Genomic DNA, 17,773 nt, shown 5'->3' with positions numbered 1-17,773 from the left:
ATTATTAATGTTGCTGTTGTGTTGGCTGTGGGGGTTTACTAGAAATGAATGGGGAATGTGAAGGAAGCCCATTCAGATTGGCTGAGGGGATGTAGGAGCCACATTCTGAGGATCAGCTTCATAAGTCTGAGTAGTATTTAGAATAGACACCCTAGGATGTGCGCTCCATAAAAAATGTACAGAACATCTACAAAATGAGTGTAAGGTAGTTTGGAGAGAGAGGGCACTAACAGCTGGGGGAGGGGATCAGGAAAGGCACCACATAGAAAGGAACACTTGAGCAGAGCCTTGAAGGAAACCAGGGATTCTGAGAAATGAAGAGAGAATACATACTAGGGATGGGAGACAGCCAGCGTAAAGACGTGGAGATGGGAAATGGAGTATTGTGAATATAGAGCAGCATAGTTTACTATGGCTAGATGAGAGAATATGCCAAGGGGTAAGGAAGGAAGGAAGACTGGAAAGGTAAGAAGAGGCTAGTTTGTGAAGAGCTCTAAATGCCAGAGCACTTTATATTTGATCCTAGCGGTAATAGGGAGACATCAGAGTTTACGGAGTATGTCAAAGGGGTTGGGATGATATGGTAATGCCTGTATTTTTGGAAAAAAATCTCTTTGGCAGCTTTGAGGAAGATGGATTGGAGTGGGGAAAGACATGAGGTAGGGAGACCAATTAGGAGGCTATTATAGTAGTCCAGGTGAGAAGTGAAGAGGGCTTGAACCAGGAACAAACTGGAGCATGTCCAGAGGTAAACACCCAGGATAATGAGACTGGGTGCCAGGTTGTAATTGCTTGAAGCAAATGAGGGTGTTTAACTTATAGAATAGAAGACTCAGTGAGGGGAGAGACACACATGATAGCAGTCTTCCAATGTTTGAAGGGCTGTCTAATAGAAAAGGAGTTAGCACTGTTTGGTTGCAGTGGACAATGTTAGGTATAATGGGTAGTAGTCAGAGGGAGGCAGATTCTGGGTGAATCAGTATAAAAACAGAGGCCTTCAATGGAAGCTAAGTATGATAACTTGTCATGGAATTTTCAGTCAGGTATGGGCTGGACTAGATGGCTCCTGAGATCCCTGGGAGGCAGCATAGTATAAGAGATGCCATGTCATACTTAGAGTCAGGAAGGCTTGGGTTCAAATCCCACCTCTGATACTTAACTATCTGTAAGCCTGCAGGCGATTTATTTAAACTCTATGAGTCTTATTTCTTTATTGGTAAAATAGGACTAATGCCTATAGTATCTACCTCAAAAGGCTATTATGAAGCTCAAATGAGATACTATGATTAAAGTCCTCTGAAATCTTTGACATGCTATATAAATGGTATCTTCATCATCATCATCATCATCACTACCACCATCATAACCGGCATCATCATTACCATTATCACTACATCATCACCACCATCACTACCATCATCACCATCACAATTCTCAGAGTCTGGGATGTCCCAGGAAAGGGAACATGTCATCACAGCACACAGCTCCCCTGGGCTGTCCTCCCATGACATAGTATATTGGGAAAGGCAGAAAGAAATGTGTCCACACCAGGGTAGTGCCCCAAGGATTCCCAAGCAATACAGTCATGTCCTTCCTAGAAGACAATAGGTTTACTTGGGTCTGAATCCCGAGTCCACAAATAACCACATCTACCAAAAGACTCTGCAATAGCATTTGGCCCGATTAATACCCAAGGCAGCAGGCACTGCTCTTCTTCCTTTGATCTCCCTTAAGCTAATAATTCTAGGCAATGTAGCCCTGCTGTGCCTAGCTCCATTTCTTTCCAAGCCATCGTGCTGACTTGAGCTCCTCTTTCATTCTGCCATTAATCTAGTCTCTGGTTCTGACATAAGGTCTCTCACTCTCCTTTTCTGCTTTTACGACACTTGCATATTCAAGCTCTAGGGAAAATCTGAGCTCCCTCTTCCTAGTTTTAGTCTTTCCTGGGTACTTGAATTAAAGTTTCCTATATCCATAACACATGTGTCCCTTTGAATCTCCATTTCCCCCCTTCCTCCCAGCTTTCACAATGGGGCCTACTGGCTCTTTGCCAAATAAATCTTCCTTTCTTTCCTGTTGGTCAGGCCCATCTCCTCTTATCTCTCTTGGAAGGTAAGGCTCACTTGCTCTCTGCATGAAAGACAGTTTGCTGCTTCTGCTCAATTACTAATTGTCAGATCTCCTGGGAGAGAAGATATAGTATATCAAGGGATATCATGTTGAGGTCGTTTTCCATAGCATTCACCTTAATTGCTTGACACCGTTTGACTGCCAAATCTCTTAATACCATAGCGATGAAAGACTGACTCGTCTCGGGTTATAGTGCATAGTTTGGTCCAGAAATATTTCTGGTTAAATTTGATCCTTGGGAAGACCTCATATAGGCTGCTATTTTAAAGTTTTCCCAGGAGGCACTTCTTTCTGGAAAAAGAGGTCTGACATTTCTTCTGTTGAAATGCCCTGACACATGGGCATGGGGAGAACTGCAGAGAATGAAGGACCTCTAGGATGCACTAATATTTGGGACTTATTAGAAACGGCATGTTTTAAATAATTCCTGAGGGTTTTTTCTGCTACTCTGTGGTTCCCTGTCAAAGATACATAAGAAGATATGGGGCATATCTGTTGTTTTTGTTCACTCATTTTTCAGTTGTGTCTGACTCTTTGTGACCCCATTTGGGATTTTCTTGGCAGAGATACTGAAATAGTTTACCATTTCCTTCTCCAAGTCATTTTACAGATGAGGAAACTGAGACAAACAGGGTCAAGTGACTTGCCCAGGGTCACACAGCTGTGTCTCACACACACACATACACAGTGTCTGAAGCCAGAGTCGAACTCAAGAAAATGAGTCTTCCTGACTCCACTCTATCCACTGTGCCACCTAGCTGCCCATGGGGCATATCACCATCTCCTTATTCAGAGGCATCCTTTGTCTTGATTTTTTCCCCATTTTTCTTGCAGTTAATCTCAGTCTTAGCTCAAGCTCCATCAAGCTCTATTTGTCATATTACCTCATCTACTTCTCCGCTTTGCAAGATTCTTTCCCTCAGAGCCATGATTAACCCTTGACACTCCATCTCCTATCTCTTTGTAGAGGCTGTACCCCATGCACGCACTCCTTCCTCATCTCCTTGCTTTAGAATCCTTCATTTACTTCAAAGCTCAGCTCAAATGCCACGGTTTACAAGAAACCTTTCTAGATCCCCTAGCTGCTAGTGCATTCCTCTCCCATCCTTTATATATTTTGTGTATATTTATCCATGTACATGTCTTGAGGATAGGGATGGTTTCATTTTTATCTGTATCCTGAGTGCCCCCCACAGTGCCTGGCACATATAACAAGTAGATTATTATGTACTTGTGTCTTGATTCATGAATTGAGGTTCTGGTACTCGTCAGTCTGGGTAGATCTATCTGTTCCTCAGTACTTAGTCCAAAACTACCTTCCTGGGTCTTCTTACTTGAGCCCTTGGACTTTCCTCCTCCTGCTTCTCTGCTTTCACCGACACAGTGCCTGCTGTTGCCTGAGGTTTCATATTTCACAACTTATCCTTGGGGCTTATCCAGGCCTGGTTCTGGCTGTTGTCACTGAGTAGTCCCCGTCATCCTTAATATCCTCAGCCTCAGTTGGATAACTGGGCTTCTAATCTCTGTGACCTTCTTTGTCAAATTTCTCCCAAGACTTTCCCTCTGGAGTTCCCTGGTATTTGGGGGTCTCCTCTGTCTTGGAGCTGCTCCCATAAAACTTCCCTGTTGTGTCTTTAAATACCCAGAGTCTCAGTTGCTTGTCTCTCTCTACACTAGTTATAGTTTCAGCATGTTCTCTGGGTCTCCATAGGCAGCACAATCATCTGTTGCTATCAATCAATCAAACAATGAACCATCAAGCTCTTAGTAGATGCCAGATACTTTACTGGAGGCTAGGAATACAAATGCGAAGCAGGATAGTCACTGTTCATTCACCTGGGGGAAGCAACATATATAAGTAAATACATAGGGTATACAAAGTCGTTTCAATAATTAGCAACTGGGGCTATCAGTAAAGGCCTCATATTAGGAGAGGGCATTTGAGTTTCATTTTGAAGGAAGCTAAAGATTCTAACAGGCAAAGATGAGAAGGGAGTGCATTCCAGGCTTGGGGACAGTCTGTGCAAACTCTCAGAGTTGGGGAATGAACTATTCTGTATGAGTGCAGTAACGGGCTCAGGTTGTGTGTGTGTTTGGAGGGACTGTAGAGTGTCAAAAGGGGAATAGTGTGTAATAAACCTGGAGAGGTAGGCTGAAGCCAGAATGTGAATGGCTCTAAATGCTAAACATGAGTTTGTATTTTCTATATTTCCTTAGAGGTGATAGGGACCCACTTGAACTTCTTGAGCAAGGGAATGACAAGGTCAGATCTGTGTTTTGGGAATGTCACTTTGGCAAGCTGTGTAGAGGATTGGAATGGGGAGAGAGCCTTGAGGCAGGGAGACCAATTAATTAGAAGGCTATTGTGATAGTCAAGCCATATAGATAGATGGTAAGTACTATGGTGGTGACCATTTGAGTGGAGAAAAAGGGATGAATTTGAGAGATGTGGAGGCAAAATCGATAAAACTTGGTAACTTGATTGGTTATGGTGAGGGAGAGGGAATTGTCACCTGAAGTCACTATGGTCTCCTGGAGCTCTAGTCATCTCTTCGGGGCCACAAGGAGAGATGTGCCTCCTGTCCTGTTATCACAGTCTGTTGCATGTGGCCATGGGTCTTCTCTCCTCTGATTTCTGGCAGATTGAGGCTCCAGGCTCCTAACTTCTCCCACCCCTCCTCTTCCTGAATAATCTCACAAGTCTTTTTGAGGTTTTCTCAGGGTTTTTATTACTCATAACCACAGGGAGTTGGACAGGAGGTAAAAATAACAGACATGAGGAAAGTTACAGTTATAAGACCTTAGAAGCTGTTGTGCTCGTAGAGCCCTTGCAAAGTACTTCGAATACATTTTCTCATTTGATTGTCACAACCGCCCTGTGAGGTAAATACTGTGTGTGGTGTCTTCATGTTACTAATGAGGAAACTGAGACTCATCGAGGTTGTTAAACGAGGCTGCAAGGTCACAAAGCCTGCAAGTGTCTGACTCTTAGAATACATACCTCTCTCCCTTTTCTCCCTCTCTCTTTCCCTCCCTCTCTCACTCCCTTCCCTCCTTCCTCCCTTCCTCCTGCTCTTCCTCCCTCCTTTCCCCCTCCCCCTTTCCCCAGGTGGCTGTTTGAGATCATTGTTAGAGGTCTAAGGAGGGTACAGCTTCTACTAGCATATGACTGGGGTGGAGTGAAGGTCTATTTTGGTTACTGTGTGGGTATTTGGGAAATAACTGTTGTAGCACCTTCCAGTCCTTGACCTTGTCCTTTGTCTTCTTGTTAAAGGGCTCACTGTGGTTACTTTAGAGATATTGGGGTAACTATGGAGGTTTTAGGGCTCACAACCTATTTCCAGAGTGCTGATTTAGATCACTGTGGAGGATTTAGGGGATCCTTGTGTGGAGACTATGCCAGAGTTTCCTCCAGCTTTCATTCTCTCTCTCCTGGGGGGGCCTATTGGAAGTCACCATAATGGGCTTGGATGTTGTCATTTGAGATGTTACACATTTCTCTCTCTCTCTCTCTCTCTCTCTCTCTCTCTCTCTCTCTCTCTCTCTCTCTCTCTCCCCTTACCCTTAATCTCCCCCAGGGGGCCTCTTCCTGACTGATTACTCCACCTGCTCACCCCGAAAGCTGAGTCCTTTCCGCTCCTTTGCCAGCACTGAGCTCTTCCACTTCCATGTCCCTGAGGACACGGTCCTGGCTGTCTGGAACCTCATCATCTTCAAGGAGCAGGGGGGCACCTTTGGGGACCATTGCCCAGACCAAAGTGTGACTGTGTGAGTAAACTTGGTCCTCAGCTTTTGACCTTCAACCACTCTCTGATAGTGTGACCTCCCATTCTTATCTCCTATACCTGACAGTTGGATCCCCAAGCTTACAACCTGCCCCTACTCCATTACCTGAATTGTCATGCCCAGCTACCATCCCATAGACACTAACAGCCTGGTCTCTCAGCCCAACCCTTGCAGCCTAACCTTCTAAGCCCTCTCCCTTGACCAAATGATATCCTACCCCTGATGTCCTGATCTCACATCTCCCACCCTGGGAATCTGATCCTCTTTTATAAAATGAGACCTAGTGCTCTCATATGTCAGGACCGAGGTCCCCTGCCCTCACCAAGGTCCTATAGCAATAGATGTCAGGCAAAAGAAACCTTAAGAACTTGGGTTTAGGGCTACATCTCTTGGCCCACAGAGCTACCTGCTCTGAGGAGTTCCCCTTGCCTTCTAACTTAAAGACTCTTGGGGGGTAAGAAAGCCAAAGATATCAGATAATTATTAGTCATTGTTATTATATAATGATTAATATTTATGCTTTTAAAAAGTACTTTATATCCATTATCTCATTTGATCATCACAACAACCCATAATTTACATGGTTAGAATATTATCTTCTTTGTATGTATTCCTCAAGGTCATACAGCAAAGAAATGGTAAAGCCAGGACATGAATCTAGGTCTGCTTGACTCTTGGTTCTTTCTTATACTCCTCTGGAGGCAACATCCCTTTAAGATCTGCATAGATTGCCCTTCCTAGGGTTGGGTATGTATAGAAGATGGGGGAGCTACATTGTTTTTTTTTTTAAGAGCTGTGCTTCAAGAGGAGACTCTGTTAGTACAACTTGCTCTCCTTGGAGAGTTTCCTGTTGTCTGTTCCAAATGAAGGCGGAACTTGAGGCAGAGGGGATATCTTTTCATCCTCTTTAGAACTCTGCCTTCTAAAATATGTCTTTTTGCCATCTATCTTAGAGGACTCCTGGGGTGAGGAAGTCAAAGTGTGTCACTTGCCTTGTTACTAATACGTCTGCTTTGTTTGATCCTGAGCTGGCCTGTTGACCATGCCTTTGTTTTCTTCCCATCATCTGCCCATTTTACCTGTTCTGGCTGGAAACTTAGCCCTGTTTCATCCCAGACTTGCCCCGCCCCCTCCAACTTGGCTGAGTACCTCCTGGCTTCAGCCTCCAACTATATCTCTGACTGAAAAATTATCTGCCTTTGTTGTAAAAATACCAACTGTTGCTCACACCTGCACCCTGCCATAACCTCTTAGCTGTATTGCTGCATTATCAGTCACTGTCATTTGCTTGCTGACCTTGTGTGGTGAGCCTTTGTGGGTGATTGTTCCCAGGGAATGGGCTCAACCAAATGGGATCATTCTGGGAAATGTGTGTGTGTGTGTGTGTGTATGTATATGCATGTGTTTGTGTTTGTCCTTGGTTTTCAAAGAGTACAGTGACATCAGGGAAATGATGACTTTGACTTTGATTTGGGTGAGAGAGGACTGTGTAAGGTCATCATGTATGTATGTATGTACACATGTATCTGCCAACCACTCAGAGCTGTGGAATGGATAAATCCAAGGCTATCATTCAGCAGCTAAAAGGAAAGGAAATGCAACGCTTCAGGGATGGTACTTCCAGATGTCTGAGGAGAACCAGATTAGCTCTAGGCCCCATTCCAGGTAAAACACGTTCAACTCCTCTTGCACCTGTGATTTAGCACTATATCAGCCAAACCAGAATGGAGAAGTAATACTTTGGAAGCATTAGAAAGCTTCTTAACCCTCTTACCTTTGCCTCACTCAGTTCTCCAAAGATCCCATGAAGGTGTGATATTCCAACTGGATGGTCCAGCCCTTGGGCTATTCCCACGTGGTTGAGAAAAACCAGCACAATACAATAGAAAGAACTCTGGATTTGAAGTCGGTGGAACTGGGCTTGAATCTCTGCCCAACTATTTGCTACCAGTGTGAAGACATTTGCTTAATGTCCAGGGCCCCATTCATAAAATGACAGGGTTGGACTAGAGGTCCTTCTAGCTCTGAACCTATGAGCCACCTATACAGTTCCTTTGAGAACTTCATCACCAAGTTGCAGCTGGTATTTGAAGATCTGGCAATAGAAGGAGGCTCAGAATTTATAGGATCATAGTTTTAGAGCTAAAAGAGGCCTTACAGGCAATCTAGTCTAATCCCCAAATTTTATAGATGAGAAAACTGAGGTTTTAAGAGGTTGTATAATTTGCCTAGAGTTATTTAAATTTTGTCAGAGGTAGAATTTTGTGATTTCAAGTTGAACCCTTTATCCACTATGCCATGTTAGGATTTAATCATAGGCTATAGAAGTTCCTTCAGACCTGTGGCTCAGGACTTGGACTGGAATAATGAGGACCAGTTCCAGGAAGGCTTTAGTGAGTCAATCTGGGATGAATATGCTTGGGGAGAAGCGGCCATAATTCTGCCTCTCTAGATCCATCAGAGCTTCTGAATCTAGGTCTCCATTGAAAGATAACATCCTGACCAACTCCCCATTAACCTATCTTAAGATTCCCAAGCAAAGGCAGAAGAATGGAGAATTCCACACCTGGTTTTGTCCAGACGAAAAAAGATAAGCCGTTCTATGATGTTAAATTTGTGTCTCCATTGTGAGTGAATGGCCTAAGTACCCAATCACAATCAAGGGGGAAAACCTGTACTTTGTGCTGTGGAATACCAGCCAGCCTTCCCTAGGGTGCCCTTAGACAAAATCTGGATCTCTGATGCTCTCTCCACCCCATCTTCTCTTGTTCCTTTGCACTCTTGGGGAACTCTGTTGACTAAGACCTCATGAAACATGTGAGCATTCCATCCCTAAGGTCAATTCTGCAATACCTTCAGGGTTATCCCCTTGGTTTCTGACCCAATGATTTCTTGAGAACTAGGCTCTATGCATGAATACTGATAAACATAGAAATGGCAGATTACCTTAGATATAACCTAATCTGCCCTTCCTGGTAAGTCTGTTGGCTAAAAACAATATGACCTGGCCATCACCTGGCATAAATAAACTAATGTTTACTTCTGGCTATTGTTACCAGTTTCATCTGATATGCACTGAGGCTGGAAACAGCTCTACTCTATATGAGAAAATCAGATCACATTGTCTAGGCATTTGGTATGGTATAATGGAACAAATGGTAGGCTTGGAGCCATGAGAAAATCTCACTCCTGGCATTTCTTAGCTGTCCTTAGAGAAATAATTTTTACCTCTCTGAGCCTGAGCTTTCTCATCTGTAAAATGGGATGGTTAATACCTGCTTACCTACATCACAAAGTTGTTGTGAAGCTTAAATGAGGTAATGTATATGGCATGTTTCATAAATCTTTAAGTGCTATATACATGCCAGCTATTATTAGTAGCCTAGCTCAAATGGAGTCTTCTTTGCTCTATGCCTCTGAGCCAATGCTTGGCACTCAAATCCTGGTAGGAAAAATTTATTTCCTTTCTGAAACAGACCAGTCTGGGAATTAATTTAGGTTAATCCTCAATGAGCTTGGATTCATCTCTCCATCTACCTCCTGGACCAGAACTACTGGTCTTCTTGAAAAACAAGAATGATTCCAATGCTGACAAGGCTGTCAACCAGATCATTATCTTGCTTGGTATTCCTTCTGTCATGCCCATGCATTTAAGACAAGCTCTGAGGGGCTGTGATTTATACTAAATTAGATTGTGGTGGGGGAGGAGGAAGCATACAATTTGGTCTAACAGAGAGAAAATCTGAAGACCAGATTCCATATTCTGAGTGAGCAATATGAGCACACCATAATGTCATTCAGATTATGTAATGTGCTGGTGGTCTTTCAGTGATTTATAAAGGACATCTTTCAAGACCTGCTGGACTAGTGTGTGATCATCTGCTTGGATGACATTCTCATTTAGATTGCAAATGGCCTCACCTTCTTCTGAACTAAGACTGTCCCATTCCCCCTTTCTAGGCTTTGACCTGTGGCATTCTGAGTAATTGAATAATGGAAGCCCTGTAATTACCATCTGTCATCATATCTATACTCCTCAGGCCATATTACTGAGTGGTAATCACTAGCACACCCTACCATTTCCTGTCCCATCTTCCCCAACGAACAGCTCCCAGGGTTCCCTACCTTGACCAATTTGACTCATTCTGTACACTCTGTCATCCTCAGTCCAACCCAGGTATTCTTATTGCACCAGCCCTAGGAATGAAAGGGGGTGGGTGGTATTTCTTCTGACATCTCTTGGTGTGTTACAGATCTGCTTGTATATCTGCTTTGGTATGCCCAGGTCTTTCCATCCTCATTCCTCCCTAATCTAGTGCACATACATGGAGAACACAGTATCTGTAAAGACTTTTACTGAAAGTTGTTAGGGATTCTCAGAGTTGATGTAATGGCATAATGGTGGTATGATGGAAAAAATGGTAGGCTTGGAGCCAGGAGAAGATCCCACTCCTGACATTTCTTAGCTGTAGGGTCTTAGAGAAATCATTTTTACCTCTCTGAGCCTGAGCTTCCTCATATGCAAAATGGGGCTGATAATACCTGCTTACCTGAGAGGCCATCTACCTCAACTCATAGCCGAGAAAGAATATCCTCTATAATATGCCCACAAGTATTCATCCTGCTGTCACTTACAGTCATCCAGTAATGGGGAATCCACCCCTCCCAAGTGTAACAGCAATGTTGCTTGCAGCTGCTATGGGGGTATAAGACTAATAACATTAGCACACAGGAGGGCTGCTAGCACAGGTTCAACAAAAGGGGTCAACAATCTTACTTTAATCAAACTTGTATATGTATGCATATATACATATATATATGCACACACACACACATATATACATACACACACACATACACACACGCGCACACACACACACACACACACACATATATATATATGTATATATATATATATATATATATATATATATGTATATATGATTCACTTAGTTCAGGAGAAGAGTCAGCACCCTGAACTTCAGAGCAAATACAAACAGAAATTACAAGCAGAAATTATATAAACAGCAAATAACACAAATCAACAGACAGGTCTTCTGTCTGACCAAAAGCAATACATACATAGTTACCAGAGAGAGAGAAGAACTAACATTTGGGTTTTTCAAAGCAGGGTGGGGGGTGCTCCTTAATGGCTACCTAGAGTCTCATCTGGCTACATCACATGAACACTCTTCCCATGAGTGATCCCCAAAGCAAAATGCCAATCTAAGAGTATATACATACTTCTTCAGGGTCAGAGGGCTTCACAACCCTCATGACCCAGGCTCATGTGACTTAGCCTTCCATGTGACTTAAGTGGGTCACATGGGCCTGTTAATGGACAGGAAAGATCTTCCCATCAAGCAAAAAATACATTAACAATACAAAGCATTCTACTTTAGGACAGCTTTAAAGATTAGGAAATCTTTCCTTAAATTGAATTACTCTGGTGTCTACAGCTGCCTCTAATACTATCCTTCCTTGTTCCCAATTCTCTCAGCCCCCAGGGCTAGTGTAGTGATTACTACCAAGATTGTAGATTTAGAGCTGGATAGGATGTTAGAGGTTATCTAGCCCAATCCTTTTTTTTTTTTACAGATGAAGAAATTGAGGCCCAGAGAAGTTAAACAACTTGCCCAGGGGCAGGTGGGTAAGAACTCACAGAGCTAGGATTTGAACCTGGGTTCTCTGCCTCTAAATCTGGTGCTCTTTCCACTGTCCCTAACTATATCTAGGTGCAACCAACCATGGAGGGGTGGGACACAATGAGCCTCTCTTTATAGCAATTGAAGTGGGGGAAAGTCTTCTCCTGACCAATCCCAAAGCAACTCCAAATATTTTAAAAGGTGTTTTTTGTCAAGAAAATAAGGCCATTTAAAGTACAAAGAGTTACCTGTGAGTCACTTGTATTCCCTTCATGGGGGGATAAAGATCCCTTGGATGACCTTGTACCACTCTTAGCCTCAAAGGCAGAGGTCTAGCCAAGGAAAAGCTTTACTGAGTATTTGTTTCTGAATTGGTCTGGAAGCTAAACAAAGAGACTCTCCTTCTAGCCTGAGATAGATTTGGGTTGGCAGCACATCCAGATCAAGTGGGGCCCTCAGTCCCTCCAAGAACATACTTCCTAGTCTTAAAAACCATTCCCTCTCTGCCTGGGTTACTGTCCTTCTGATTAGCAGCTGCCCTTGGTTTCTGTGGGTTCTGCCCTAGTCTCTTTACATGGCTCCAAAGAGTCTTGTCCTGGGCTTCAACATATCCTCCACTGACCTTGCAGATATCTCCTTTGTCCTAGTCCATCCATTCATCTGTTCATTGGAGGACTTAACTCTTTCCTTTCCTGCCTGGAACTCCCGTAAGCTGATCCCCACTTCTCCTTCTGTTCTGATTGGTGGGGGCCTCAGTCAACTGTATTATCTGGGCCCAGGCTCCATCTGCCTCTCCTCATCAAATAGCTTCCCTACTTGACCCTCTTCCCCAATGCTTTTTGCTCCTGAATCATAATCAGACCATCTCTTTCAATACTTCTCAAAAGGGTACGCCAATCCCCTCTGGCTCTACTTACTATCCCCGTGATTTAGGCCTATGGATTGGACGCGTCATTTCATAAAAGACAATCCCTCTATTAACGTAAATAGCACCATCTCTTCAACTCTCTTAGAGCACTGAGAGGTTAACTCACTTGCCTAGTGTCACAGAGCCAGTCTATATTAGAAATGGGACTTGAACCCAGGCTATCCTGGCTCTGAGGCTTTCTATTCATTTTCTGCCCAAACCAAAGAAGAAGAGCTTGGCTCTTGGCTACTACTCCCTTCCCTCTATCAGAAGGTAAGCTCCTTGAGGATAGATACTGCCTTTATTTTTGCATTTGTATCTTTGGGGCTTAGCATAGTGCTTGGCAAAAATAAATGCTTAATAGTTTTTTTTATTCATTCATTGATTCAACAAGCATTCATTAAATACATGACACGTGCCAAGTGCTGTACTAGGTGCTGAGCGTATGAAGACAAAAAGGAAATAATTCCTGCCTTTAAGGCGTCCACATTCTACTGCAGGGAGATCATTACGGCTCTACTCTTGTCTGGGCCCCATTCTCACTGTCCTATTTGATTTGACTGATGCATGTTCACCAGCTGGTTGTTAGAGCTGGTCCTACCCTTGGGCAAAGCTTGGCTTTGCCTTATTTTCTAAGCTAGCGTCCTTCCTCTGACACTACCTTTGTGATATTGAACAAATCACTTAAACTCTTTGGGCCTCAGTTTCCTCAACTGTAAAATAAGGGGTTTGAACTAGGTGGCTTCTGAGGTCCCTTCTAGCTCTAAACCTGCGATCCTATGATTTTGGCTCAGCCTATGCAGTGGCCATGTTGCCTCATCTGTGGGCACCACAGTTAGTTACCTGGTACCTTTCTTCGTCACTACAGCTCTTCAGCAGTCAGAAGCAGACTCTCTGTCTCTTCTTGTTTGAAAGCTTGTCCACCCCCGCTAGACCACCCACACGGTTCCTGCTTCCTGTCTGCAGAGTGCTGCCAGCTCCCAGCTCATTTGCAGAGCTGAGATGACTGAACTGAATGAATGATCCCTCCTGACTCGGGTTTCCAGCTCCACTCACTTTCCTAGCATCACTCTGATGACTCATTGCTTAGGGATCTCCAGGGGAGGGACCTTCCTGAGGTTCCTTAGTTATACTCATGTGATATAAGATATTTTAAAAGTTGAAAAGCATATAATGATTCCTAGCAAGGTTAAGGGGTGAGCTGTATAGTCAATTCCTCATTCTTGACTTTTCACTGCATATCTTAACTCTGGACCCCTGATAGCCTGATCCTTTGACCTCACAGTGGACAGACAGCCTTATCCCAACTCGAGATTCCCTGACTTCTGACCATCTTCCCAATCCTTGATTTTGGGGGTTATGTTGTCCATGTAAATGTTGAATTGTGTCCCACTCTCTGTGACCCCATCTGGGATTTTCTTGGCAAAGATACTGGAGTGGTTTGCCATTTCCTTTTCCAGCTCATTTTACAGATGAGAAAACTGACTCACTTGCATGTCATGACATCACCTCCCTGATATTGTGGTCCTCTTCGAGAACGAAGGACAAACAACAATAGCTAATGGTGGTGGTTGGGTATGCAACGGACAGTTCTAGCTTGTTTTCTTTATGACTTGGATATTATCTCTTTCCTTGTTTTTATTTTTTTTTACCTTACTTCATGTTTGTTCCCCCATTTTCTGTCTTCTCCATCTCATTTTCTTCCCCCATTTCCTCTCCTTGGTCTTTCATTTCATGTCTTCCCCAGGTATTTCCGCTCAGGGGCACCTCCTGTAATAAACCCTCTGAATACACACTTTCCACCGGACACAGTGGTGCCAGGGGTCTTCTCATTGACTCTCAGCTGGACATTGCCCAACCGAACCTCAGGAATCTTCAATGTCAGTAGCCCTTTGCCTGGGGACTGGTTCCTGGCTGCTCACCTTCCCCAGGCCCATGGACGCATCTCTGTCAAGGTGGGTCAGACCCTTTCTCCATGCTACTTCTTGACTGAGTGCTATGTTGAAGAACCAGTCCTAATCCCAATACCCTTGGCCCATGCCTTCTCAAGCTCCCCTCCCATCCCAGTAGTGGTTGGATTCTGGAAGAAATGAGTCAGAAGTCAAGCCCAGAGACGTCAACTAAGGCTGAAAGGATCAGACAGATAACTTAGGTCTAAGTCAACGGGACCCAGAGTCCCCAGTGCTTCCTTAGCGGTCAGGTCTATGGTCCCAAAAACTAAACTTGGTGTTCTACAGGGAGTTTGAACATTTTGGCACTGATAAATTCTATCATTTTTATTACATTTATTATTGTTTAATAAAATAATATCGAGGTACATAACGACAATAGCAACTTATAATGTTTTACAAAGCATTTCACGTATATGATTTTGACAAGTACGGCTCCCATTTTATAGATGAAGCAACCAAGGCTAAGCGAAGTCAGTGTCCTTGCCTAAGGTGACATAACTAATAGGTAGAAGAGAGTTTGCACCCCAAACCCAATCCCAATGCGTTCTAGCAGCACGAGGGGAGATAATATCTGGTTCCTGGCCAGACGATAGCTGATCACTTTAAGGAGCAAGAAGGCTCATGGTCACCATGCTCTGACACACTTACAAAAGATTGTGCTAAAACTCACACTATGTGTGGTGAGCTTTTTTCCATGACTGTCCCAAACTCTAGCGCCTAAATTAGCCTTGTGACATTTTGATTTTGTCCTTCTTTCAGTTCATCTTTTCAGTTTGATTCAATTCAGTCCAATCCAAGCCAATAAACATTTATGAAGCACCTAGTATGTACAAATTAGAAGCAGTGTGGCATACTGGATGGAGATCTAGACTTGAAGTTAGGAAGACTCAGGCTTTTGACAATTAATAGCTGTGTGACCCTGGTCAGGTCACTTATCTTCTCTGCAAGGATAATTCAGGAGATTCTCTAAGATGGCTCTCAGGCATAGACAGGTGGGAGGGGGTATCTTGTGTTGGAGTGTCATGTACTCCAATACCCTCACTGGAATAGGTCTACCCCTCGTTATAATATTCAGAGTTTACTGCCACCCTCAGGAACGCTTGCCCTTCTGAAGTCACGTAAGCATTGAGTCAGTTCCATGAGGGGTCTTTGGCATTCAAGAGTGTCACTGGCCCTTTTGTTAATAATATGCTAGCATTATTAATAATATAAAACTATGTCTCTTGAACTTTTTAGACGTCGCATACCCACATACGACTAAGGGCATAGGAGAGGTCAGAGTAGAATCTGGAAATTTGGCTTTATAGAAGAAATGATGCCTGAAGTGGACCTTGAAGGAAAAGGACTTCAAAAGGTAGAGATGTAGAGGGAACTATTCTTAGCATGGGTGATACTGTATGCAAATGCTCAACAATGGGAGGAGGATGAAGTGAGAGAGGGAGTAGGGTCATCTGTCTGGAGTGTAGAGTGTGTGCAGGGACTACTGTAAAATAAGAGAAGAAAGGCAACTTGCAGCTAGCTTGTGAAGGGCCTTAAAGTGACAACCTAAAGAATATGTATTTTTATTTGATAAGCTGCTAGGCTTAACAAAAACCCATGAAAGTTTTCAATTGAGGGAGTGATGTTATTAGATCCATGCATTTCTGTAGGGATTCAAATAGAGGTAAACCCTGAGAGGTAGGTGCTATGATTATTCCCATTTTTGTAGTCGAGGAAACTGAGGTAAACAGGATTACATAGCTAGTAAGTATGGGAATTTGGATTTGAACTCAGGTCTTCCTGAGTCCAGGCACAGCCCTCTATCCACTGTGCCAACTAGCTTGAGGAGAGAGGAGTTCTCTTGGTTTATCTCCTGACTACTTACTTATAACTACCTGGTTGACATCTCTCTACTGGTTATCCCTATGTTTTGGCATTCTCTTCCAGTATACTCCTGGTTTTGGCCAAAAACAGTGTCTTCCATTTCATATCTCTCTGTTGTGTTGCTTCATCTCCCTTTGCACGCACCAAGAATAGCCTTCAAACTCTGAGCACCAAGAGGCACCCATCCTGCCACCTAGTGGTGGGATGGGACTAATTCTGGCTTTTTCAGTCACCTCCCAGCCACACTTCAGGAAAGTGAAAAACAACCTTTGAATCTTGATTCTCCTTTGTACAGTAGGAAAAAGAACAGAACAAAAGAGGACCAGTAATTCATGGGGGACAGTGTGGAGAAGACAGAGAAGCAACAACAAAATCCTCAAATGTGTTTATACAAATACTCAAAGGTGTGACAGTAGTAAAAAAAAAAGATGACTCTGTGGATTTAGTCTAGGGGATTGGGAGAATCGTGGTGCCACTAACAGAAGGACACACACACACGGGACATTGGCCATTCTAAGCTCCCTGGTGGTAGGCCAGCAAAAAAGATTATACCATCTTCCATGGAGTTGCCAACATAATCTCCTTAGTGCATAGATATGACTCATCCTCCCCTGCCTAAAAACTTTTCGTGACTTCCTATTAACTCTAGGATAAAGTACAAACTCTTTAGTGGGGCTTTAAGAGTTGTCCTAATTTGGCTCCAACCTACTCTTCTAGCAATGTTTCGCTTTCCACACATCTTAGCCAAAGTGGATGTCTTTGACCCTGACATTTCATCTCTTACTTTTCTGCAGTCAAACAAGCTGTCCTCCATGCCTGGAATAAATGCCTACATCATCTTGGCTTCTCAGCATCCTCACCTTCCTTTGGGTGCCATTTTCTCTGTGAAGGTTTCCTTGACAATAGTGCCTTTGGACACCACTCCCCCACATTTGTATTCTTTCCCTTTCCACACTACTTTATGTTTACTTCTCTGTATGCGTGTTGTATTGTTCCATTCAACATGTAAGCTCATCGAGGGAAAGGACTATTTCATTTTTGTTTCTGTATACCCAGTGTCTAGTGTAGGACCTTATAAACAGCAGGTACTTCATAAATGTTTATCGACTTGAATTGAACCATGTGAAAACCAGGATCCATTTGGCCTGGGGGGCTTGGGGTATTTCCTAGTATTAAAGGTATGATTGTCATAGTATCTGGACTGGGTATTTGGTAACTTCCATGAGTTGTCTCCATTCCTCAAAGATAGACTTATTGGTTAGATACTTCCTGCCCCAACATGTCTAACTTTTCTTTTTTGATGGTCAGTTAGTAAGTGAGGGGCTCAACTTGCTGGAACAATGAGCCCAAACCAATATGATAAAAGTAAAATTTTAACACTGGTTTAAAAATTAAATTACATAAGTTGTGAGTAACCTGAAGGTTTTAGTTGACTATAAGCTCAACATGAGCCAACAACATGATGTAGCTACTAAAAAAGTGAGTGTAAT

The 17,773-nt window shown here is 43.3% G+C and overlaps 1 protein-coding gene across 1 annotated transcript in view; it reads left to right on the top strand.

The window, feature by feature from the left end:
* TMEM8B (transmembrane protein 8B) overlaps positions 1 to 17,773 on the top strand; it is a 67,856-nt gene that overhangs the window by 17,307 nt on the left and 32,776 nt on the right. The window contains exons 3-4 of the mRNA XM_036739553.1: positions 5,709 to 5,898; positions 14,216 to 14,423. Of these exons, the coding sequence (XP_036595448.1) occupies positions 5,709 to 5,898; positions 14,216 to 14,423 (398 nt within the window). The remainder of the gene's footprint in view (positions 1 to 5,708; positions 5,899 to 14,215; positions 14,424 to 17,773) is intronic.

Source organism: Trichosurus vulpecula, chromosome 9 (genome assembly GCF_011100635.1).
Source record: "Trichosurus vulpecula isolate mTriVul1 chromosome 9, mTriVul1.pri, whole genome shotgun sequence".
NCBI lineage: Eukaryota > Metazoa > Chordata > Mammalia > Diprotodontia > Phalangeridae > Trichosurus > Trichosurus vulpecula.
This window is presented reverse-complemented; position numbering and strand designations above follow the sequence as displayed.